Source organism: Cebus imitator, unplaced genomic scaffold (assembly GCF_001604975.1).
Source record: "Cebus imitator isolate Cc_AM_T3 unplaced genomic scaffold, Cebus_imitator-1.0 Scaffold53, whole genome shotgun sequence".
NCBI classification, from domain to species: Eukaryota; Metazoa; Chordata; class Mammalia; order Primates; family Cebidae; genus Cebus; species Cebus imitator.
In genome coordinates this window covers 7810628-7836805 of record NW_016107368.1, presented here as the reverse complement: position 1 = coordinate 7836805, position 26178 = coordinate 7810628, and the positions used below count along the sequence as shown (strand labels likewise).

The window sequence follows — 26178 nt, the reverse complement described above, 5'->3', positions numbered from 1 at the left end:
TTTTTGAGACAGGGTCTCACTTTGTCACACAGGCAGAAATGCAATGGTGTAATCATAGCTCACTGCAGCCTCGAACTCCTGGGCTCAAGTGATCCTCCCACCACAGCCTCCTGAGTAGCTAGGACTATAGGTGTGAGCCATCATGCCCAGCTAATTTTTTATTTTTTGTAGAGATGGGGTCTTGCTATGTTGCCCCGGCTGGCCTTGAATTCCTAGGCTCAAGTGATCCTCCCAAAGCACTGTGATTACAGGTGTGAGCCACTGTACCCAGCAAGATCCTCTCTTTTGATGGTTTCACCCCAGCAAAAAAGAAAGTGGCCCTGAAGCCTCCAGAGCACATTCTCGCCATCCTCAAGGACATGTTCCCAGCCCCTCCCCCTTGGCTGGACTGGGATCCACAGTCAAGACCCTAATATGAGCTCTAGTTCATCTATGCTGTCTTCATCTCTGTGTTCATACCTTAGTGCATCTTCCCTTCTGTGCTGCTCTGCTATGACAAGCCCTGACCTGGCCATCTGTTCCCCCAGGAGAAGTGTGTTTACACAGCACAGGAGCCTGGTGGCACAGGGGCACACTCTGGGCTCACCCTTACCAGCTGTGCAGCCCTGGGCTGGCCACTTAGCCCTCTGCCCCTCGACTTCCACCCGCAAGACAGAGTCGGCTGCAAAAGGTACCTGGATTATTTATAACACTGCTCAGCACAATACATGTTAACTACTTATGTAAGTAGCGTAAGATCTTTTAGGCCGACTGACCACACCACAAACGGCACGGTAACCTCTGTGACCCGCGCGTACAGCCCAGATGAGTTCCTGCAAGAAATGATCAACCCCTGCAACATCTAACTAACGAGACATTCTTCTATCGTTTCTTATTCCGGTCTCAATTGACAAGGCCATTGGACTTTGTAACCGACCTTGGTCAACCCTATGACCCCCTCCCAGCTTGCAAAGAAACACCCTAACTGCAACTTCTGTAACTTTCTACTGCTTCCCCCAAACCTTTAAAACCAACTCCTATTCCTCCGCCCTCCACTGACTCTCTTTCGGACTCAACGGGCCCACACCCAGGTGAATAAACACCCATGTTGCTCACACAAAGCTTGTTTGGGGGTTCTCTTCATTCAGAGAGCACATTTTAACAAGCAGTATTATTTAAATTTACTATCACATAATGGATTGGGTCATTTTTACCAGAGAGTGGAACTGTAACACTGACTAAGCCTGGAGATCTGCAGACAGGACCCTGGGGAGGAGGGAGCTGAGATCTGACAGTTCAGGATGATCAGGGCGGCCACAGTAAGGTCCTGAAACTGCCTGACGCAAGTGTGAGGGGCACCCTCCAGCACTCTGTCCCAAGGACAGCAATAAGACCACTGGCTGCGTGGCTCTTCCTGCTCTGAGTGCCCTGCCTCTATCTATCTCCAGTCACCAGTGCAGCGGGGCACACCCTCTGGGGATTTGCAGACTCTTGATGGTAAAAATGGATTTGGTGCTGAAGGCAAATGATACTTAATACCTGTGTGAAAATGGGGTTAAAAAGCAAAAACCACTTCCCAACCTCCCCAAACCAATCAGGGTGGTTACTACCAAAAAACACCCAAAACACAAGTATTGGTGAGGATATGGAGAAACTGGAACTCTTGCACATTGCTGTGGGAATGCAACATAGTGCAGCCACTGTGGGAATCATGACAGTCCCTTAAAACATTAGAATAACCATGTGATCCTGCAATTCCACACTGGGTATGTATACAAAGAAGTCTCAAAGACACATGTGTACATCTGTGCTCACGACAGCACTATCCACAAGGGCCAGAAATCTCTTCTGCATCCAGTCGTGTCCTGATAGTGACCCCACCTTTATGGGACAACCTGAAGGGGACCTCTGTTACCATGGTGCAAACACAGGAGCGTCGTTGGGTGTGCACCATGGTTGGGAATGAGGCAGAGCTGGCTCTAGGGTACTGCTGGTGCATCCTGGGCACAGGGCGAAAGCCAGTTCTTCACAAGAACGTCTCACCTCACTTCTACAGCAGGCTGGACACACATGTGTGCTAGCCCCTGTTCTAGAGGTATGGATGTAGCAGTGATCCCCTGAGGCTGCCCACAAGTCCCCTATGAGTGCAACTGCAGAGCTAGCAGCCAGCAGCAGACAGGTGTGGAGCTACCAGAAGACCTGCCCACTTCCAGGGGGCCAAGCGGCCAGTGGGCCACTGCAGCATGATCAGCACTGACAGAGTCCTTGACAGTGGGGAGGGGTCTCCAATCAGCAGAGATGGGTTCCCATGACCTCTGTCCAACCAGCAGCCACTGCAGATTGTGAACACAGCTGGTGCCACATGCTACGGCCTTCGGAGCACACGGTGTGTCCTGATGGGGACTGTGCACAGGCACACCACGTCAGATGCAGCCACCTGTTGGCATTTCACTTAACCCCCTCTGCGAGGGGCCTCCGCCCCTGCACATGGCTGAGAACAGGGTGAACATCGCCCAGGGCAGAGCCCAGAGGGTCACAGGAAAAAGGGGCAACAGGGAGACACAAAGCCCTCTCCTGTCCCACTACACATAAGAGCACCGCCCTAGGTGCAGACTGTCCCAGGGCTGAGACAGTATCTTTCAAAGGCTATGGATGCTGGCACCAGTGTACCCCAGCAGCTCTGCGCTACATGTGGGTCACACTGGGCAGCTCCAGCCAGAGCGCCACTACTCCCCTCTGGGCCAGGTGACATGGACACTATGAAGAGCTGCAGAAGCCTCCATGCAGATGTGAGCAGGAATCTGTGCATGATTCACAATAGCACTTGGCATTCATGGACTGCCTCACTCTGGGGAGAGATGCTCTGACACACGCGGCATACCAGGAGTGCCAAGTGACATGGACCACGCACACTGCATTGTCTCCAGCTGTTCACATTTTAAGACCTACCAGACCTTGGCCCCAGAGCAGCTGTAATGTGCAACAAGGTCTAACCCATCTACCCGGTCACCCAGTGCCACCCGGCTCCACGATGCATGGCTGCCCCCACACAGCAAGCATGGAGGGAGCAGAGGGAGGGGTCACAGCCTAGGAGCCTGCCAGGCTCCTAGAAAACTCTAGAAGGGAAGATGTCAGCGCAATGGCACTGGGCGCCTTCTCAATCTCCACTGAGACCTTTGTCAAAACGGCATGCAGGCTCCCAATCTGACTGCTTCTTTGGGTTTTTACTTTCTTTCATGAAGCTTCATGCATATAAAAATGTTAGTCTGTCTTTTCTCCTCTTAATGTCTTTTGTCAGTTTAATTCACAGGTCCTAGAAACAGAACCTAAGAGAGAGTCAAAGTTTTTCTTCCCTCCACCAGCAGTGTAACTCCTCTCTTCTCTGCCCTCCTGCCTCTCTCCCATAAGAAACCTGGTGATCACACTTAGGGCCCACCCTGGAAATTCCAGGTGCATTTCCCTATCACAAGGTCCTTAACTTAATCCTATCTGCAAAATCCCTTTACCACGAACAGAAACATTCACAGGTTCCAGGGATGAGGAGGTGGGTACCTCGGGGCATTATTTATCTCCTGCAGATCCCTGGCATATGCAGCCATGAACCTTTGAATGAAGCCTCCCAGGTCCCATCAGGGCATATGAAGGGGAGACAGGGCAGCTGGGCCAGGCCCTGTCTGAAGGGGCCACTGCACCTCCCAGCCTTCTGCAACGTGGCCTAGTATGGGCTTGATTTTTTTCCTCCTGAAAGAAAAAACCCTCAATTTTTAGATGACGCCTTCCTATGCTGTGAGGTAATTAACACATATATTTTTAATACTGGGAAGTCCCAACCAAACCCATCTGAGGGCTGCGATGCCAGTCTAAGAGCTCAGAATCCACCTGGGCCCCTTGCATGGGGGAAGGGGCAGGCCAAGGCAGGGCGCGCACGGGGCTGCATGTCCCCCAGGGGATGTGGACGACAGAAATCCCCACTAACAGAGTCAGGATAATGGCAGTCACAAGGCAATATTAATTTTAAGAATGCTGGTTGAGTAAACATGCAAATGACCATTAACAGGACCTGGAAAATAACCAGGAAACCAGTACATTCCATGGGAATCTTGACTTGATGAGTCATTGAGATGCAAATTTTACCCCAATTCTGGAAGGATTACAAGCATCTCCATTCACAGCCCCCATTCCTATGTAAATTCTAGTCCAAGGACTGGCCCTCCAGTTCCCAGCCTTCTGGCTGCTTTGCCCTGTTTCTTTCCTTGAGGCTCCTAAGCAGGAGCTGCGGAGTTTCTGGTTTGTTTCTGGGCCCTCCTCCCTTCCCCAGCCCGCAGAGACGGCAGACTCCCAGGGCTCTCTGACTTTTACACACCTGAGCCATACTAGACACAGCGCCGGGCATGTACTTGGATTTATAAAACCCAGTGACAACAAGGCCACCCAGGTCTCTGTGTCAGCAAAGATCCTAACAGCAGCCACACCCACGGCTTTATGCAGAGCAAGTCCCGCAGGCTCCACCCACGCCCCACCTGGCCCTGACCCGCCCGCTGCCAGCTCCTGGAAAACCTGGTTGGGGTATACCCCAGCCAGGGCCACGCCCGCAGGCTCAGGCCCGGCCTTTCCTTACAGAGACTGTGCAAAACACAGAAACTTAGAGACAAATGAAATTTAAATAAAGGAAGGGCATGAACACTGCCAGACGCCCAGTGTCCATACATGCTGTGCTGCATCCCAACGTACATGGAATTGGCTGCCCCTGAGAGGAAGGCAAGGATAGCCCCAGGCCAAGGAAGCACCCCCACCCCGACCCAGCTCCCCAGAATCACGGCCTCAGCCTCGGCTTCTCGGATGCTCGCTGGCCAGCTACGGACGGACGGACTTCTCAGACAACACCCTGCACTCTGCTGCCTTCAAAGCACAGAAGTGCAAAGCTCTGTGAAGCCTGTCAGGTCCACTCAAGTGTTTTCCCTCTGGCTGTCCGGAACAGCAGCTGGTCATTCGGTCCCCTCACATTAGAAGGAAGGCCACTCACTCAGCTCATTCTCACTCAACCCCAGTGAGTGGTGAGAAATGGGAACACAAGACCATTCACCGAATGATAAAGACAACCTGAGCCCCTGACCCTGCCCAGTTGGCCTCACCTTTCCTGGGGCCGTGCTCCTGACCCCACGCTGGTCAGCGTGTCCCCAGCCGCCAGGCAGGATGGGCACTCAGGACACCATCTGGACCGGCCGTCCTATCCTCACACAGGGCCTCTGCCCGCCTGGGACATCTGTCCTGACCGCAGGGGTTTCAAGGGCTCTGTTATTAGTTGGGTCTCAGGCCAGGACTGCTCCAGCCACAACAAGGCACCCTTCAGCACAGGGACAAAGTCCTGTGGTGAGCCTTGTCTGCAGGTTGTGGAACAAGCCTGTCCCATTCTCTTCCTTTTAAACAGCGGAGCTGTTCAGCAATGTGGGCGCAATTGTTTTCCTGTGTGGGCTAATTCAGGGGCTTGTGGGACAGGGCCCAGCCCCAGGGCTGAAGGAGGAGGAGAAAGGCTGCCTTAGATGAGGCTGTGGGGGTTGTGGCCCAGCACCCGAGACGTGCACACGGGTCTTGTCGACCTACGCAGTGGCTGGGGGCCTGCCAAGGGCAAGCTTCTCCATGCCTGAGGACTCTGCAGGCCGGGCTACTACTGCAGTCGTCTGGGGCTCCATGGCAGGATGGGCGAGCTGCCTAGGGCCACGGGAGAATGGGGCTAGAGGGGAAGTCCCAAAGAAGCAGATGTAGCCCTGGGCGAGTCACTCGGACCCTCTGAGCTCTCATGTCCAGCCTTGGATACAGGAATCATGAAGGCAGCTCAGTCAAGAGGTAGCAATGAGGGCAAACTTGGGAGGTGAACATGCACAGAGCTGCTGAACAGCGCTGCAGTGAGATGGCCTGCTCCCAGCTGGGCAAATGACCCTAAACGTGAAGCACATGACCTCTTCTATTAGGGACTGCGGGGGCCCTGGCTGCTCTGTCGGCCAGTATGCCCACCCCCATGAGTGGCCTGATACTAGTGGGCATTGCATAGTGCACTGAGGAGTGGCTCATGCAGCTCTGGCGGTTTTTATTTTTCTGCAGACCAGGTTTTCCTCCCACAATGGCAGGCACCTGCCCTCAAGCCTGTAAGAAAGCGAGATGCAGTGGTATTGCCCAAACTTGGTCGCTCACACTTGGTCTTGAATAAGCAAACAACCACAAAACAAGCAGCAGAGCAGGTGTGAGGCTCGCCCTGTGTCTCTGACACTGCAGGCACTGTCTCCAGATTGTAGCCCCTGCACCCACCCCCACCTAGCCCCAACCCTAGCAGGCAGCAGCGACAAGACTCCCACTGCTGCAGTGCACCCTGGGAAGGGAAGGCGCAGACCTGGGACATGGCTGGGCTCAGTGACCATGGGCACCCACCCATGTGTGCCATCAGCAAGGGGCGGAGGTTCCCGGTGCTGCCCCAGGTCAAGGGGTCCCAGGGAGGGAGGTCTGGCTGATGTGTCCAGGTGCTGAAGGAAGGTAGCAACATGACTTGAGCAGGCACAGGTGACAGCCACACAAATTAGGTCTCTGAGCCTCGGAGACGAACAAGACAGGGACACTGTATGAAAGGTGTGGTGCTCTGCCCTGACCTGCAGCTCGGGACACACAGCCAGGACAGGGACATGCTTGGACCTAGATGCCAAGTCTAAAATTCCTTAAACTGAGCAACTCAGCCCCAAGCATGAGCCATCCAACCTGCTAACACCCATAGTGCCATCTGGGTGTTAGCTCCGTGCCCTTTTCGTTGGAAGGTTTCTAATAACCCACAGGGGTAGGGATAGAGGGGCAGGGCCATCTCAGCAAGATGCAGAGAGAAAGCAGGGGACACTTTACCTAGAAGGGTGGGCGGCTGCTGTGGAGAGAGCAGGCTCCCTGGGGCCTGAGTGTGGAAGAGGGAAGAGGGAAGCAACAAAGACGAGCTGTAGAGAAGAACAGCCACGCTGCAGCGAACAGCCACGCTGCAGAGAATAGCCACGCTGCAGCGAACAGCCATGCTGTAGAGAACAGCCATGCCGTAACGAACAGCCACACTGTAGAGAACAGCCACGCTGCCGCGAACAGCCACGCTGCAGAGAACAGCCACGCTGTAACGAACAGCCACGCTGTAGAGAACAGCCACGCTGCCGCGAACAGCCACGCTGCAGAGAACAGCCACGCTGCAGAGAACAGCCACGCTGTAATGAACAGCCACGCTGCAGAGAACAGCCACGCTGCAGAGAACAGCCACGCTGCAGCGAACAGCCACACTGCAGCGAACAGCCACGCTGTAACGAACAGCCACACTGTAGAGAACAGTCAAGCCAAGCGCCTTCCTTCTCTCCTGGGAGCCTCTTGTGACCATGAACCCAAGCTTTAAGTTTAGAGATGAGAAACTGGAGACCTAGGAAGGGTGAGGAGTGAAGGGCTGGGGGCCTCAGCTGCCGCAGGCCTTGTGCTCCATGGCTGCCAGGCTCAGGCTGGCCTGGAGAGAGCTTTCAGGGCAGAGCACCTCCTTTGGTGGCTCGTGATGGCTGCATCACAGAATGGAACAAGGTGAGCGGAACGGCATTCACTGCGGGAGCCTGGCCACTGTAAGTCCCGCTCATGACAGAGCTGGAATCATGCAATTAGATAAAATATTAACCCGGCGCATCACAGGCTCGAAGCTATGCCAGTCAAACCCACATTATGAAGCGCTTTATTCTGTCATTCCTGAGACAAAGAACATTTCTAGTGTTAAAGATATCCGAAGCAATAAATCGAAGTATTCTTTATATTCTTTGACTAGAATTGAATATGATGTATGTATTTTAAGAACTTCTACACACTCTACAAAAGGCTTCACAATTTTAAGATGTGTTTATAGATTCAGAATATATGAGTTGCCTGGTTTAAAGAGTAGGGTTTCTTTGAATCCTCTAAGATCTAGTGGCTGAGAGTGGAGACCACTCTGGCCTGTAAACTGCCCAAGAGGATAATGAGACCTGAAGGCAATTTTCTTAAAGCAACGGTAATATTAAGAGAAATACTCACATTGGAAAGAAGCATTTCTTCTGTGATTAAAGATTTCACAAAAAATTAAGGTTTTTAATTATGCAAAGATGGTAATGGTTTCAAACACCTGCATGTGCCACCCACACAAACGACGTGGTACAACACCTATTCCATTTCCATCTAAAAGGTGTTAGCTCGGTCAGCGGCTCACTGGTCCAAAGATCATCACAGCTAGCTGGACCCCAGAGTGCACTGAAAGGTCAACCTAATTTGCAAAAAAACCAAGAGCAAGTGTCTATTTTTAAAAGCATATTTGCAGGTCCTGTATTTTCTCTTTACAAAGAGAAAGTCAGCGATGCCCCCGACTGCACAAGTTTTGGCTGAATGGGAACTGGCCGACACATCTTTAGTGTCAATTTAAACATTAACTCACTTTAGCCCACAAACACACCGTACAGTCATTCTATATTGGTGCACTGCCCCTCAGTCACCTTCACCACAGCTGAAAAGTGGACACACCTGCTGGGTCAGGAGCCGTGTCTGGGACACATGGGGAGACCTGCCTGCTCTTAAACCCACCAAGGGCAGTCCACAGGGAATGGAGCCACGATAAGCGGCCTGGTGTCCTCCTCTTGAGCCTGACCCTCACCCTGGGAGCCATCCGGGCTGCCACACCTCCATCCACACCACCTGGGATGAGCCCTGGAGTGGCGCTGGCTCCTCTGCCCCGAAGACCCAGTCAAAGCTCCCTCCCCACCCCTACCAGGAAGCAGTGACCACACCACCCTCCCTCCCATTCCTCCCCAGCCTCTGTGGCTTCTCCCACCCACACTTTCAGCCACCCCCAAGGTGTAGCTGCATGACTGTCTAAAAACTTCAAATCTGGTCTTGACGATTTCAAATCTGCCTCTGCCGAAAAGCCTTCAACAGCTCTCTGTGGCCTTTTGCTTAAAATCCCAATCCTTTATCCTCACAATGCTGCCTGATCCACCTCCCACCCACACCCGTGTATCCCCTGTTCCCATCATCCTGCCCCCTGGGCCCTGCCCTCCACACTCATCCCCGAGGGAGGCTGCACCTTCCACAGCGGCCGGGACCTTCTGGGTCAAGTGTCCCCTGGTCTCCTGGAAAAAACAGAGGCTGCTTCGTCCTCTGAGTTCCCCGGCACCTTGTGCAAGACTTATTCATGTTCCTTTGCAAATATTTCTTAACTAACTACCTGCTACGTGCCAGGCAACATGCTAAGTGCCAGCAGAGCAAAGTGGGGCTGGCTCCACCCTATGGAACCCATCCAGTGGGCAGGACATCAGCGTCCCACGGCGTGTGCTTGCATGTGTGTGATGACACACTGTGACAAGTCCTGAGTAGGAACACACAGGGTGACAAGAGAACTACAGTAGATAAGCTGGCCCAGTGAGGAGGCCGAGTTGGACCCAAAGGGTGAGGTGTCAGAACTGCACAAGCACGCTTTAACTGGTCTACTGCAGCAAACTTCCACCCAAGAGGGCAAAGCAGCATGCAACTTGAACGTTCAGAACTCCCGAAGTTGTCTGACCTGCTCACCCAGGGAGTCCTTCTAAGAACAACAAGCCACTCCACTGGGCAAGCCGCTCTTCCAGCAAACCACCATCAGGCTGGCTTCCCACCCTCTGCTGTGTCCACTGATCTTAAAGTCTTATTATACATTGTTAACGTGTCCCAATCCAAATCAGATCAGCCACCCACATTGAAAGATCTGCCTTAAGCCAAACTCCCAGACCTTACAAATGCCAACCCTTGACCTCCGCTTCCACACATGTGCAGGACTCAGCCGGGCAGCACTGTTCCTCCCGGCAGTGGGCAACTTCCATGGCTCCGTGTAGCAGACAACCATCATGGAGGACTCCTCAGGAATTCGGCACCAACAACATGAGCTTCCCAGGAAGACGGAACAACAGGCAAGACAGAGCCTGAAGTGTCTGGGATCAGCAGGGAGGGTGATGTGGCCGAGGTGCTGACGGCAGAGGCAACCCTGAGCTCTCGCTGCAGGCGTCTGTCTGTGCCGGCCAGGGCCCCGTTCCCACATGACAGTCCACCCCCAGATCACTGTGTCAGAATCAGAACACTCCCAGATCATGGGAAGGAAGTGAGGGCAGCCTGGAGGCAGCAGGTAGGGAGGGGACCAGTTCCCCACCACCCCATGGCTCCTCCTCAGGACTTCTAGGACCTGCATGAAGGCCATGGCTGCTTTGTCCCTGGGTGTCCTCAGTACCCTCTTTGTCATTTCAGCCCCCAATACCTGTCCAACCATTCTGCTTCCAGCTTTCCTGCCTGGGCCCTAACCCCACCCCCAACATTCCCATCCCACCCTGCCCTGTGATCTAAGTGAAGGAGAAGCCCAGCAACTCCAGGCTCTCCACTGTGCGGACAGAGGGCTAGAGGCTGGCAGGAAGGGCTCACAGCCGTGTCCACCTTCTCCAGGGGACGATCTCTGTGGGGGATGGGAGGCAGATGTGCTGAAAATGTCAGCAGTACTGACAGTCCTTCACCAGGCACCCATCCCATGTCTGTGTTTAAACATTTCCCTTCCTCATTGACTGCAAGGCTCTGTTATTTAACACGCCTGAAACCTTGCAGTTTATGGATGTGTGGACCAGTAATGGCCTGGCTGGTGAGCTCAGCATGTTTTTGATCGCCCCTCCCTGTAATCACTCAGCGAGCTGGAGCTGTTTCCTTCCCTTTGCCCCTGGCCTAGGCCACATCTTCAGGCCAGAGACATGGTTTGCTGCCCCTGTGTGGCCTGGGTCAAGGTCACTGGCCAGAGCACTGGGAGGGGCTCAGTGGATTGACCCTGAGCACCACGGCTGCCACACGGGTGGTGGGGGCTGCTGGAGCCCCCACTCCAGCCCCACTGGCCCACCCGCCAGAAGAGGAGGGAGCTACCTGCTCTTTCCAAGCCTGACAGGCTCCAAGAGTCCTCTGCTAAACATAGTAGCTTTGCAGAAGAATATAGACTTCGTTTGTTAAATGCAGAATAGGAAGAATTATAAGGAAACCACGCAGCAGCAACATCTCAAAGCAGCAAGACGGTCAGCAGCACGGAGGAAAGGAGGGCAGGCACCATCTGAAACCACGCATAAAAATAAACTATCTGCCTGGCCAGGGTCCTCTTTCTCCACTTTCGAGAAACACAGAGCTTAAGGTAAATATAGAAAAGACAATGAGTTTCACTTCCACAGGCCCCAAGAGCTAGCAAAGAATCAAACCTACCCACCCTGAGCTGTCAGGACAAAAGCATGGGGAGGGGCGAGTTCCTGGGGGTCGTAACCACGTCCATCCCGGAGAGGGATCAGCACCAGACAACATCTGGCATGGCTGCGGCCCTCCCCGTCCTTCTCACCATTTCCCAGCGAGGAACCACCAGACCTGGGCAGATGCAAGTCAATGCTGGGGACCCTGGTTCACACATGTGCCAGTGTCATCTGCAAACCTGGGCCTCGGGCCTGGGCTGGGACAAGCCTGTCATCACACAGCCTGTGAGACTTTAGGGGCCTTCACTCCGATGCCCATCAGGACCCTGCTCAGCAGCAGGCAGGCCCCCTGCATCCCTACAGCATGCCTGCACAGCCTCTGCCTGACCTGCCTGGGACTGAAGCCACCCAGGAGGAAGGCAGCTCTTCTCCCCAGGAGGTGACTCAAAGCCCACAGCCCAGCCCCACCAGGTCCCCTGAAGACTTCTTCACAGCTTCACGAGTGAGACTTCCCGGTCAGTGGTGGGATTGTGACCACCCACACTACCCCCTAGATGGAACCCAGGGGAGCCCTGAAGAAGAACGGATGCCAGAGCTCAACCTCGACACACACTCCAGCCACAAGCTGTGTGTGGGCTGAACAAGGAGATTAATCACTAGGGCCACCGGGATGCCCATGGGCCAAGCCTCCGGCCCCCTTCCCACAGGTCCTGGCTGCTCTGTCCACCTTCTCACTGACCTCGGAGAAAATGTACCACAGTCCTGCTGTCCCTCCAGAGCCTTCAGGTGTCTGACAGAAAATGAGCCCTCCCTGTAAAGCACAGCCTGGACTCCACCCGCCCGTAATAGCCACCCGGGAAGCAGGTCGGGCCAGCAGCCGCCGCCAGAGGAGGATGTGCCCGGGGTAGGCGGGTGGCAGACGGCCCTGGCCCTGCAGCGCCTCGGCCGCACCCCACCCCACGCCTGCCTCCGAGCTGGTGGCCAGGACCTGGCTGCCTCCTCTCCTGGCTATGAGTCCTGTATGGGCCGGCACCTGAAACTCTGTACCCTCCTGCCACAGCATGGGCAGGGATGGGGTCACCAGCTGGTAAAGGTAGGTCCTGACCTCCTGGGCTTCCTGCTTGGGTGTGGTCTGCCACACTTGAGCAGTGCCATAGAAGACAGGACACAGAGAGCATCTGGGGATTCTAGGGTGCCAGCTGCCAGAGGGGCCCAGGCAGTGCCTGGGCATGAGCATCCTCAGGGGCCCAGGGTCACGCAGACCTGGGCCAGGTACAGGCACCTAAGCTGCAGTGACATGCTCACCCCACTGCATGCCCATGCATCCCCTGACCACAGGCAGAGCCAGGGCACCCCCTGACCACAGGCAGAGCCAGGGCACTCACCCCCTAAGGAAATCCAAGCAGTGGGCGGGTCCCTGACACGAGGAGTTATCTTTTCACTGCTCCCCCCATAATAAACCTGCTTTACCTTGATTGCCCTGGACACCTTGTCTTTTAGAAATTATACTTAACACAGGCATAAGTCTGCATCTACCTGGTGGTCTCTGTTTTTCTGCTTCCCCTGGGCCCCCCTCTCTGCCTCCACGGCCTCTTCCCTGGCTGCCCCTGCAGCACAGCTACAGGGTACCTGCCTTTATCAAGCTCTGCCCAGGAGCCATAAGAAGAAACACAGGCAAACACATACCCACACATGCAGGAGCACTCCTGCCATCACGGCTCATAAAGCACATCATCACACACGGAGCATGCGAGGGGACTCCTCCCAGCCATCAGCACATGCTCTGCAGCCGCTACTGACGGGATGTGGGCACATGAAGAGACAAGCAGGCCAGCAAGTGGGATGGAGGATCCGCAGTCGGAACCCAGTTTACAGGAGACCCTAACAGACCACAGAGCTGACGTTCAATTCATTGGTCAAAGGACGGATTATTGACTAATTAGTGCTGGCACACTGGAAGGAAACAAAATTGTCCTCCCCGACCCCAAACATATTATTTCATGTTAAAAGCATTCTAGACACGTTCAAGAGTTTAATTCAAACACACATAACAAAAAAACTCCTGCCAGAAAATCCCCAGACAACCCATGTAATCTTCTTAACAAATGCTAAGAGAAGAGAGAGACATATTTGACCACAAAATGAGTTCATCTGGACAGCAAATGATACAATAAAAGAAACTAGCCAAGGAGAGAATTAGGAATAAATGTTTTCCAAGCAGAAGAAAGAGGATCAATATCTATAACAAATCCAGAGTGCCTGTAGATTGGCAAGAGAGGGCTGAATGTCACGACAGAACAGGCTCACAACACACAACAGGCGACTCACAGGAAGATCCAAATGGCCACAGAACATTCAACAAGGACTCAACACTCACCAGGTTCTGGGGTGATGCCATCAAGGACACAAAGTCACTCTGCCCATGAAGACTGACAAGTCCGTCTACAGTGTTTCAGGCCACTGCCAAGAGAGAGTGCTGGGAACAGGGAGCTCCCCATGCTCAAGGGGAAAGGATGAACTACTGGATCTTTTCAGAAATGGATCTTGCAAGATGCATTACAGTGAAGAGACACACGCTCTTTGGACCGTGAGTGCTCCTCCCCGAAACTTGTGCACTGAACGACAGCTCCAGAGTGAGGCCAGGGTGTTCGCGGAAGCACTGTTTACACTGCCTGCATGGTTTTCCAGTGGCAGCTCTCACCAGTGACCACAAACTGGGTGGCTTACAATAGCAGAAGTGTATTCCCTCACAGTTCTAGAGGCCAGAATTCTGAGATCAGTTTCACTGACCAAAATCAGGGTGTCAGCAGGGCCACGCTCCCTCTGGAGGTCACAGGGGAGACTCCCTTCCTGGCCCCTTCCAGCTTCTGGTGGCTGCAGTGTTCCTTGGTTTGTGGTTCCTTGGTTAGGCAGGGTTCTCCAGAGAAACAGAACCAACAGGATGTGCACAGGAAGAGACAGGGATTTATTATGTGCTCGGCTCACGTGATTATGGATCTGTCATCTGCAAGCTAGAGACCTGGGAAGAGCCGGCGCCTCTGTTTGCAGGAGGTCAGGCAAGCAAAGTCCCCTCTGGCTCAGGAAGCCGGGTCATTTTGTTCTACTGAGGGCTTCCACAGATGGGTAAGGCGGACTCACACTGGGTAGGGCTACCTTCTACCCCACCTTCTACTCCGCATGCTGTACACAGGCCTCAGGCAGGCTCCCTCTCCACGCCCCCAGCCTCTGTCCAGCTCAGAGGTCTCTGCAGGCTCAGCTGGGGGTGCCATGCAGGACAAGTACTGAACCCCCAGCAGGAGACAGGACAAGACCCTCATGTCCCAGACCCCCTCCCTTTGGAGCCCTGCCATGTGTTCTATCCCTGTAGGTCTGTCCACCCTGCCTTTAGGCCACGGCTTTCCTTAGTTTACCGATTCTCATGTCAACCTCACCCAGGAACACCTGCACAGACACCCAGAATAGCACCTGACCACTTAACGGGTACCCCGAGACCCAGCCCAATGGGCAGATGAAATCCACCCTACTCCAGCCTCGTGCCCTCTGTGCCTAACCTCTTCTACTGCCTCTTAGAACACTTGTGAGTGCATTTGGGGTATACCAGTTAATCCAGAATCATCCCCCCATCTCAAGATCCTCAACTTAGCCCCATCTGCAGACTCTTAACTCCAAAGTCACACTCTCAGGTTTCAGGGGTTAGAACCTGGTATTTTCGGGGGCCATCATTTGACCTACCATAAGGGACAAAGCCAAAAAACAAAAAACCCTGAGATGGACTGAGTGGCTCTGAACAGGGCCTGCTCCAAGGCCATGACCCCACCCTGCCCAGCATGGGCTAAGGAAGACAAGATGATGCACCATCCTATTTCCCTTACGAATACTGCCGGGCCTCTCAGGCCACCAAAGAGGGCAGAGAGGGGGGCTGCCTCCTGGGGCTTCTCCAGGCTTCGAAGCTCCCTGCATAAAGGAGCAGCTGCTTCCCCTTGACAGAGGTGTGGGACATCCCAGACCCTGGCAGCCACGCCTTCTAAAACAAGGCAGCAGCAGGAGGAGATTGAGGTGTGAAAGGGTGGTTGTGTGCCAGGCACGCTGGTGGGGAAGGAAGGTGCCTACCCTTAGGACCTGCCTTCTACTCCCCATGCCACGCTGCACCCAGGCCTCAGGCGGGCTCCCTGCCCACACTGTGCCCAGCTCAGAGGATTCGAAGTCTCAGCTAGGGTTGCCCCTGTGGGATGAGCACTGCCCGCAAAAGACTGCAGAAGATGAGAGGAGACCCTCAAGTCCCCAGACGCCTTCCCTTCCAAGCCCTGCCATGTGTCCTACCCTTGCAGGTCTGTCCGTCTCACCTCCCAGCCCCACTGCAGACCACCCCTCCCACCTTAGCCCAGCAGCCAGTCTGAACCTCCCACCCTACCTCCCAAACCACCCCTCCCACCGCAGCCCGGCAGCCAATCCAAACTCTGACCCTCCATTGCACGCTGCCTGTCTGCCCCTCCAGTCTCAGTGGGGGCCCCCAAAGGCTGGCCTCTCCTGTGACCCTTGCCGGCCAGCATGGAGCAGGAGGAGGGACAGACATGTCTCTACCTGACAGTGAAGGAACAAGGGCATTCTGAGGAGGCCTGCCCTGGGACAGCTCCATGCCCCGGCTCCAGTCAGGACCCACCTTTAAGCCAGTCCTCACGTCTCCCCAACTCCAGGCTTAGGTACCCCACAGCCTCCTCCCCACTAATAAGCACCTCAAGCTTCCTGTGTCCCCAAACCATGCTCCTCACCTCTCCAAAGATGAGACGCCTCCAAGAAAGCCCAGGCGGAAACCCACGTAGAGCCCCCATCTTTCCAATGGCTCAGGCCAAACCCCAGTGCATTCTGTGCTCCCCAGCCCCCACCATAACCCGCCTTGGATCCAAGCTGGCAGCAGGTCTCCTGGATCTACCTCCAAATAAGCGCCCAAAGGAGCCCCTCCTCATCGACACTGCTGCACCACGCCCGCACCAGCACCACTCTCCCAGACCATCTCATAGCCTTCTAACTGGGTGCCTGGCACTCCCACCAGGGCCCATTTTCCCCAGAAGCCAGGGGTCTTCCCAACCCCCTCAAGCTCCCCTACCCACCACTTCCTCTCCTGTCCCTGCCCTTCCTGACTTTGCCTTAGCCCACTGCCCACCACCCCCACCTCAATGCTCCCTGGACCCTCAAGACTCGCTCCCATCTGCCTCGGGGCCTTTGTTCCTTTGCTCCCCAGGCATATAGTGCTCCTCCCCATGCACAGGAATGGTGCCGGCCTTCACTCCATCCATCAGCCCAGCTCCCCTACAGAACCAGTCTCATCTCCTTCTCTGCTTTATGTATTTATTTATTTGTATTTTATTGGTATTTACTTGTATAGGGTCTTGCTCTGTCACCCAGGCTGCTGTGATCATAGCTCACTGCAGCCTCAAATTCTTGGGCTTATGTCATGTTCTCGCTTCAGCCTCATGAGTAGCTGGGACTACAGGTGCATGTCACCATGCCCAGCTAATTTCACACACACACACACACACACACACACACACACACACACACACACATATTTTTTGACACAGAACCTTGCTCTGTCACCCAGGCTGGAGTGCAGTGGCACAATCCTGGCTCACTGCAATCTCCGCCCACGGCAATCTCCGCCCATTGCAATCTCTGCCTCCTGGCTTCAAGCGATTTCCCTGCCTCGGCCTCCTGAATAGCTGGGATTACAGGCATGCATCATCATGCCCAATTTTTGTATTTTTATTAGGGACATGGTTTCACCATATTGGCCAGGCTGGTCTCGAACTCCTGACCTTGTGATTCCACCCAGCTCAGCCTCCCAAAGTGCTGGGATTACAGGCGTGAGCCACCACATCTAGCCTAATTTTCTATATTTTTATAGAGATGGGGGGGTCTCACTATGTTGCCCAAGCTGGTCTCAAACTCCTGGCCTCAAGTGATCCTTCCAATCTTAGCCTATCAAAATGCTGGGATTACAAGAGTCAGCCACTGCCCCTGGCATCTTTTTCTGCTTTATTTTTCTCTCCCTTGTAACTCCGATCATACATGACCTATTGATCTCCTTCGGGGTCTGCCTGCCCCAAGAGCAGAACGCTATTTCCTCTGCTGAGGCCCCACTGCCCAGGTGTCCAGGACCCAGGGCAGGAGCTCAGTGAACTGGCATGCCAGGCCATGGAGGACCCACCCTGCCCTGGGTGATGTGGGATAGAGACAGGAAGGTGGGCTGTGCCTACCTAGACCAGCCAGGCTGCCCTAGCACCAGGAACAGGCTGCTGTGGGGGCCACAGCCCACCTGCACTCTGAGAAGCAGCAATCCACACAACGGCAGCAGGGCAGACGTAAAACTGCGAGGCCTCTGCACGTGGATGAGAACGTGTCAGACGCACCCTGAAAGCTATTCAATGAAAGGCTTGTTTCACGGGCTCCACTGGTGGGCATGACAGCATCGCCCACATGTTCACTCTCTGCAAAGAAAAATGGGCCCTTATGAGGGATATAAATAGCCTGTCCAGATGTGGGAGTGCCTGAGGGGCTTTTCCCAGGACTCCAGTGTGTGTCCCTTGGCGGCACAGATAGCAGCCCCTCAGTGAGACCCCAGGGGCTGCCAAAGCAAGTGCAGGTCAGGGCCTGAAAGGGTTATGTGGGAACCCTCCCCCAACAGGAACGCAGGATGGGGCTCATCACAAACCATCGCTGACCTGCAGGCTGAGCACGCCAACTGATGCATTCACAGTACGGCTGGGACACGGAAAATCAGCCACAATCATGCTGTGTAAGTCTTACCCACAGAAAGCAAGGGAAACAGAAGCCCAGATTGCATGGGGCCTTTTGGGGAGGGGTATGTTCACTGAAGCACAGGCCTGGGTGCCCTGCACACGCAGTCTCAGTGGTCCCTGGTTATTTGGTAAGGCCCAGCAGGCTGTCTTGTAATGTCTGCATAAATGCAAAATAAGAGCATTTAAAGCTGGCTAAAAATACTCTCAAAGCCTGATATGGTTGTTACCAGTCAGTAGCTCCCAACTACAGGGGTGGGGCCTCCACAGGAGAGGCAGTCAAATCCAAGGGCACCAAAGAGCAGTTTAGATCCCACATATACCAGGCGAGCCGCAGGTATGATTTCAGATTTTCCTAGAAGTCACGCTAAAAAAGTACGTTTTCTTTAGTAATATACATATACACACAGAGACAGATAGAGAGAGGGAGAGCGAGCTATACGGAATCTCGCTCTGTCACCAGGCTGGAGTGCACTGACATGATCTCAGCTCACTGCAACCTGTGCCTCCCGGGTTCAAGCAATCCTCCTGCCTCAGCCTCCCAAGTAGCTGGGACTATAGGCGCACGCCACCACGCCCAGCTAATTTTTGTATTTTTAGTAGAGTCGGGGTTTCACCGTGTTGGCCAGGATGGTCTCGATCTCTTGACCTTGTGATCCGCACACCTTGGCCTCCCAAAGGGATTACGGGTGTGAGCAACCGCGCCCAGCCCTTTAGTAATGTATTTTGTCTAACCCAATACACATCCAAAATACATCCATCTACATGTCTTGTATGCAGGTCATAAACAAGGCAGTACATCTTGTCTTCTGTGTGCAAATCAGGCATCTCGGCTCTGATCAGCCACACTTCTGGTATTCCGTGTCAGGTGTGGCGTCCAGCTAGGTTACCGGACAGGGACCCTGTAAGGCATAAGGAGGGAGTAGTGCCCACACAGCCACTGAAATGAGGAGGCGCTGTGGATCTGAGTGTGCTGAAGGTGTGGAAGCTTCTGGTTACTATAGATGAGCCCTCGGCCACGGGCCCCTCCTGTGTGCGAGAGGCGGCTGGATGGTGCTAGTACCCTACATGTCCTGTCCTGTTAAAGCAGCTTTGGGATGCACATCTTTACCATGCTTCCTCTGCACTGGCCTGCTGCACTGTCTCTAGACTGCACGGCTTATCTTGAAAGCCAGGCTTCAGACAGGAAAGCTCACATCGTTTATCATCAGTCACAGCAATGCCTCAGAACGCTAAGAGCCCATCAGGGACGGGGTCCTGGTCATTTTCCAGGTAACAGCCTCACAGGGCTGCAGTAGAGGACCTGGGATACCCTCCTGGGCCTCCTGAAACATGCAGAAGTAATTAGCTCCCCTTTCAGTGTCATTTAATTAAACCTACAGTCTTTCTGTTCTCAGCTCTGTGTCATGCAACTGTACCTGCTAAAAATAAAGCCCAGCTCCTACGAACAGGGCTCCATCCCAGTGCAGGTGAAGCAACCCTGCCTCCAAGCCGTGGGGCACACTCGGACACCAGAGAGGCTGGGCAGCACCTACACAGTGCACTTCTTAAAGACTACACGTTGTTTTAAATTAAGAAAGAAGGGCCTAAATGCAGATATTATCAAAACAACAACCAAACTCAAAGAAATTCACTTTCTGCACTCAGAACTTCTCCCCATAAGCACATGCAAGTGTAAGAGTTTGGGTCTAAGAAAAGAAATCACTTGCAAGACACAGCACTGGATCCTGCGGCTCTATGATTCCCCCAGATGTCCAAGCCAACCTGTGCTCCCTCCTCCGAAGACACAGGGCCCTTTGCTGCCTGTCTTATCCCATGCTTCTAGGGAATCTGCTGGCAGGTGATGGCCCCCAGGCCATTCCCAGCCATTCCCAACAGGACTGCAGTAGGGACCCCAGCAGCCCAGGCCTCCCGGAACCATCGGGTCCTGGCCCTCGCCGGGTAGACACCCAGCCCTGACGGTCAGCTTCCTGTGGAGGCCGTCCTCTCGCCAGGACCCTGCTTCACAGAGCCTGGCCCACGGTGGCACCGGGAACCACAATGCCTGCTTTGTCCCCACCCAGAGGCTGGCAAACTTGCTTGTATGGGCCACTTCACACTGAAAAAGTTCCCTTAAAAGTTATTTTTGCTTCCACTTCAACCCAAGTTCTAGAATATATGTCTTAATCTTCAGTATGTCCTTTGCAAATGGTCTTGTGTGTGCGGACTCCCTGTATGAAAACTGCAGCGAGGAGGATCCCAGCCTGGGCAAGACCTGGAGGGCTGAGGCACCCCAAGGCGGTAAGAGTCACAACCCAGCTTTCTAAAGAGGATGCAAGGACTTATATATCCCACTTCTTACAGCAAAAGTCGCATCTGGAAACACAGACACACCTGCATCAACCTTTAATCCATGTCTCCAGTAGCGGCCACAGAAGGTGGCATGGAAGTGGCTGAGGCTCCCCCAGCTTGGTGTGGCTGATAAGGTCAGCACCCCCAACCCCCCAGTTTCCACTCCCTCCTCTATTTCCATGACCAGATCTAGCAGGAGTGGGCCTTGTACAGGTGGGCCCTCTATCAGATCAAACAGAGCAGATTCTTCTGATGACCACTTCTCTTCTGGCTCCATCTGAGCATGTAAACAAGACAGAAATGAGAAGCCTGCACAGGTGGCTGATGAGCCGAAGACAGTCCCTCCCAGGGCTGCCCAGGGTACCTCCCACATCCAGTGAGAGTGTCAAACCGCAGTCGGTGCCCCATGGTGAAGGCAGGGTGTGAGGCTGAGGGCAGCATTCTGGGCAGGGTGAGTCCTACGGAGCCTGCAATCCTGCACAGCACAAGGATGTGACCTGTCCCAGCCCAGGCCACCCTCGGGATGGTGGGGGGTATAGCCACTCCACAGCACCCTCAGCCCTGAGCTGACCCAGTGGAGCCCTGGCACAGGACTCCACCCAGGCATGTGCCCCGCATGGGTGAGGAAGCCCCGCCCCTCCAGGAAGCCGCCCGGGGCACCTCTGCCCCTTCGCATTTACAGAAGAGGAAACTAAACCCATGAAGTGATGGGCCAGCCCATGGCCCAGCAGCCCTCCAAGGCAGGCTGCCTGATCTCAAATCGTTGGGAGGGGATGGGGACAGGGCCACAGAAAATGCGTGGCCTAGGTCATAGCCTACAACCACATCACTTCATCACGCTGTGCCTCCATGGCCTCATCCGTGACAGGGAGGGCCAGTGCTCTCTAGGGCTGCCATGACATACAGGCTCACGCCCACATGACTGTCCGAAGCAGGACCCCTGTGGCCCAGTGCTCTGGAATCTCAGATAACATGGAGCCCCTTCTTCCACTCGGCACACTCGAGGGGCAGGGATGGGAGCAAGGGTGCAGAAGCCCCGGGGGTCCCCCTCCACCTCATCCCAGCCCAAGCCACCACCTTCCCCAGACCTCCCTGAACATGGGGCATGAAGGGTGTGAGCTAGTGGACAGAAGAGAAGCAACTGCCCACCGAAGACCCCAAGGGTCAGGTGAAAGACCACCTTCCACAGCCCAATATGAACTCCCAGGTGCACCAGTCCTCAGGGGACAGTACAGGCAGGGGCACCTCCTCCACCTGAGCCCTTCCCTTCCTGCCAGGGAAGCCGGTGCTCTGGCTGGGTACTGGGCTCACCACCAAACGACCCGCACCCAGCATCGCCTCACTCATGGCCTCCCCAGCCCCCGCCCACTCTGACTTCTTCTACAGCTGCATCCCTTAAATGGACCCTGACCACTCCAGGCAGAACCACCTGAGCTTCCGGAGACAGGCCTTCCTCCCTCGCTCTCCAGATGCCTGCCTGGCAGGTCAACAGTGAACGGGCATCGCTGCTGACGGAGGGGTGGAACACTGGGACAAGACCTTCTGAAGAGCCAATTCCAAAAGGAACCGTGGCTCTCAGGCGGACGCCATCACTTACCAAACGATCAGTGTTGTCAAGCATTTCAGCATATGGTTTCTTTCTACTATCTGGAGTTGGTAGAGTCTGAAACAGAGTTAGAAAAGGGCGCATTTTAGCAACATAAACTACCAGACTCCTTGCACTATACACACACACAATTCCATACCCCGACCCTGTGCCAAAAATGTCCCCCAGGGACTGCAAGAGCATCATCGTAGAAAACCATCAGTCAGAGGATACAGCTCACCCGGCCAGGTGAGACCAGAGGAGGCATCACAACTAAAGGACAAGGATTAGCAAGAACTGGGAGGAAGGCATCATCTGCACCTTCCTTCACCTACCCATCTCTCCTCCCCTCTACTCCTGGCCAGGTGCCAATGTGGCAGAGAGCATCTCCTTGGCATGGCACACAATCGCTGAGCGTGAGCTCTAGGGCAGGAGGCAGCCAGGGTGGGCCGAGGCCTTACCCAGGAACCCTGTGACCCACAATGAAGCCACAGTCAAGAAGGGCACTGTGGCACAAAGCTCCCAATCAGTCCCTAATTTAAAAATCACATGTGAAGACAATGTCAGTGCTAGTACTCAATATTCCAACACTTCTCAAGTTTTAAAATTAATACATACTTAAAAACCAAGATCAGGGAGGAGATGGAGGGCAATGAAGAGAGGGAGAAGAAAAGAAGAACGCAAACAGGTATCAGAATTTGGGAGGGTTTTTCTTTTTGAGATAGATTCTTGCTCTGTCACCAGGCTGGAGTGTGGGGGCACATTCTCAGCTCACTGCAACCTCTGCCTCCCAGGTTCAAGCGATTCCCCTGCCTCAGTCTCCCAAGTAGCTGAGATTACAGGTGCATGCCACCACACCTGGCTGATTCTTGATTTTTGTATTTGTTTAGTGGAGATGGGGTTTCACCATGTTGGCCAGGCTGGTCTTGAACTCCTGACCTAAAGTGATCTGCCCACCTTGGCCCAAAGTGTTGAGATTACAGGCGTGAGCCACCACATCCAGCCAGGAGGGTTTTCTAATAATCTTAAAAGTAGGGGAGGGCTTAATAATGCCCTGCGGAAAGGAGAAACATGAAGCAGCACGCTGAGAAAATGCAAAGGGCTCTTTCCCTCCTCTACTGGCCTCTTGGAGCAGGGAGTGAGCATCACAAAGTCCCCACCCACAGGGCACACAGCCTCAAATGGCAAGTGAAGGGACAAGATGTTCAATCTCATTGGTGATGAAAGAAACAAATTGAAACCGGACGGCCGTTTTCATCTTTCAGATGAGCGGTAACTTACAAAGCTGAGCAACCAGAGCCCGTGATGGGGCGGGGAAACTGGCGCCCGACAGTGGGGGAGGAGACTTGGTGGCTGCCTGACTGTGACACTCAGGATGCTCCTGAATCACATTCCACTTGGACACAAAGCTACACCATGAGGGTGCTTCCTGCATCGTAGCAAAGCCACGGAAACCCTCAAAGTCCATCAGCAGCTGATCAGGATCAAATAAAGAGTCTATCCAAACGCTGAAGTCTATGCAGCCACTTCAAAGACAAGGAAATCAGCTGGCACAGTGGCTCACGGCTGTAATCCCAGCACTTCAGGAAACTGACAAGGGAGGATTGCTGGAGCCCAGAAGTTCAAGACCAGCCTGGACAACACAGTGAGACCCCATCTCTACAAAACATTAAAAAGTCAGCCAGGCATGGTGGCACACACCTGTAGTCCCGACTACTCAAGAGGCTGGAATGGGAGGATTGCTTGAGCCCAGGACGTCAAGCTGCAGTGAGCTATGACTGTGCCACTGCACTCCAGCCTGGGTGACAGAGTGAGACTTTATCTCAAAAAAAAAAAAAAAAAAAAAAACAAAAAACAAACCCTGAGGAGGTTACCTTGTGTGGAAAGGGAACTGCCCAAGACAGAATAAAAAGGCAGGCTGTGGAGGGGCAGCCAGGGCAAGCCCGCCGCTCCACGGTGACCTTACGTATGTGTGTGAATGGCCGCGTGAGGGACATGGGCTTTTGGCAGGTCAAGAGAGCAGTAACAGGTTTCTCATGCTGTGGAGTGGTCTGGGGATCAGAAGACAACTTGGTCCCTGCAGTTCTGAGCTTCCGTATTAGTGACATTTTTACCCTGCATGCTGCAACAGATTATGTGCCACGGTCACCCACAGAGCAGCACCCCCTTTTTCTTAAGTGGAACCTACAAATTTCACATGGTACATACAGCCTTAGAAAGGCCGACTCATGGCTGGTCACACAGTTCCCTTTCTGGGTCCCCCTAAAAGACTGCCTGTCACACACACCACAAACATACACCACACACATGCATACATGCATACAGACACCCATCCATGCAGACACACATCCACCCACACTTACATGCATGCACATATACACCCATGCACACATATACCACACACACACCCCCATGTAAGCAGACATACATGTATATTCAAAAAGTCACACAAAGACACACGCACACATATACACACATACACACACATGCACACATACATATACACATATATGCACACACAAACATACCCACATGCCACATTCACATACACACACACCTAAACACACACTCATATACACACAGATACATATGCCCACATGGATACACACACAAACACATGCACACCTACACAAACATATATACCTTCATGTACACTCATACACATACTGCACACACCCACATGTACTCACATACACACCAACCTACATACATGTGCCTACACACACATGCACACTCAAACACACACTCTACATGGTCCTCATCCTCGTCCCAAGGGAGCTGCAGCTCAGCAACCCCACTCACTCACACGCTGGGGAAAGAACCACCCCACTACTCCTCAGCAGCTCAAAGGCAGGTTCTGAGCCATCGCGGCCTCCTGGGGACCCCATGTGCCTCTGGTCAGTGGTTCTCACACTGTGGCCTGCAGCAGAGCCCGGGCAAGGGTCTGAATGCCAGATCTCGGGGCCCTACTTGGAGCCCCAGTCCAGTAGCTCTCTGGCGGAGCACCAAGAACATGCATTTCTAACAGTCCCTCGGCTGATGCTGATGCTGTTCCAGTGAACAGCGTCTGGTCCCTAGGGCAGCTTAAGGGAGTCAGGGTTTAGATGCGGCTCATTCATTCTTTCAGTGAATGCTTTTTGCTCCTTTTGTGTGCCAAGCTGCATCAAAAGTCCCTGGCCCTCCTGACCATGCAAAGAAACAACTGGGGAAAGTCATTTCAGGAAGTGAGATGATGATAGAGCAGGAACACAGCGATGGGAGAAAGAGCCTGCAGGGGTGTTAGGGAGACTCTTACTAACACTCCTGAGGGTCTCATCCTCCTGGAGGGATGACAATCCCCCTGCAGACCCCAAGCCTCTTCCCTGCAGCTGCCCCTGCTCTGCCCCTGCCCAGCCCTGGGTCCCAAGCTGACCCTCGTCCTCCCTGCAGCTCTTAGGGGCTGCTCCTGTGTGTGGCAGGCACCTTCCTTCCAGTCTCTACCTGGCTCAGATCCCACTTACCTAGAAGCAGGGACCAAGGTCCCTAGCTGGTCAGAAAGGACCACACACCACAAGAACTAGGCTAAGATCTGAGGGCCCATGAGGCTAACACGAAGGAGCCCAGGCCAGCATCCAGTCACCACATAACAAGCCCTATTCTCTGCAAACTCCAGGTGACAACTGTGACAAGGCCAACTGCTCCTAGGAAACAGCAGGAGGTAGGGAATCCCCTGCCCTCTGTATTCTAGAAACAGCAGCTACAAAAAAAAGAGCCCCTTTCCCACAGGACTGAGCTAAGGCTCATGATGGCCCCATCCACCCAGGATAAGGCCAGACACAGAAACCCGCCAATGCCTGCTCTGCACCCCTCCATGACCAGCGGCACTGTGCGTCCCCCGCCCCCTCCTGATCACTCACAACAAAATGCTCATAACCAAGCCCTGCTTCACTTCTGTCCTCCCCGGGGCCCCTCAGGCACCATGGAGCCAGCACAGCCCCTCTGACAAATGGCCGGCCTCAGGTAAGGCATCTTCTGACTCCACCACCTTCCTCCCACATCCCATCTCTGGTTCTTCTAAGCCTCATCTACACCACCCTACAAAGAAGAGCCCTTTGGTCTAACCTTTGAGACGCGTGTGATCTCACGGTCAGCATGTGACCAGGCCCCGGCCCTACTGTAATAGTCCATGCCCTCCTTTGCACACTCTTAAGAAAGACTCTTCATACTAAGTCTGGTTTTTTATTTGACAACTGCCTAC

At 54.0% G+C, this 26178-nt stretch overlaps 2 protein-coding genes across 8 annotated transcripts in view; both read right to left on the bottom strand.

Annotated features, from left to right (window-relative positions):
- SEMA4D (semaphorin 4D) overlaps positions 1-26178 on the bottom strand; it is a 127045-nt gene that overhangs the window by 66381 nt on the left and 34486 nt on the right. For 5 of the 7 annotated variants that reach the window (XM_017528457.2, XM_017528458.2, XM_037738446.1 and 2 more), the window contains exon 2: positions 21954-22019. The exons of the other annotated variants lie outside the window; for them this stretch is intronic. The gene's annotated coding sequence lies outside the window, so the exon portion shown is untranslated. The remainder of the gene's footprint in view (positions 1-21953; positions 22020-26178) is intronic. 7 annotated transcript variants of the gene reach the window in all.
- LOC108304321 lies at positions 6350-10357 on the bottom strand. The gene has a single exon (XM_017528475.2). The coding sequence runs from the start codon at positions 7367-7369 to the stop codon at positions 6698-6700; it is 672 nt and encodes a 223-aa protein (XP_017383964.1). The 5' UTR covers positions 7370-10357; the 3' UTR covers positions 6350-6697.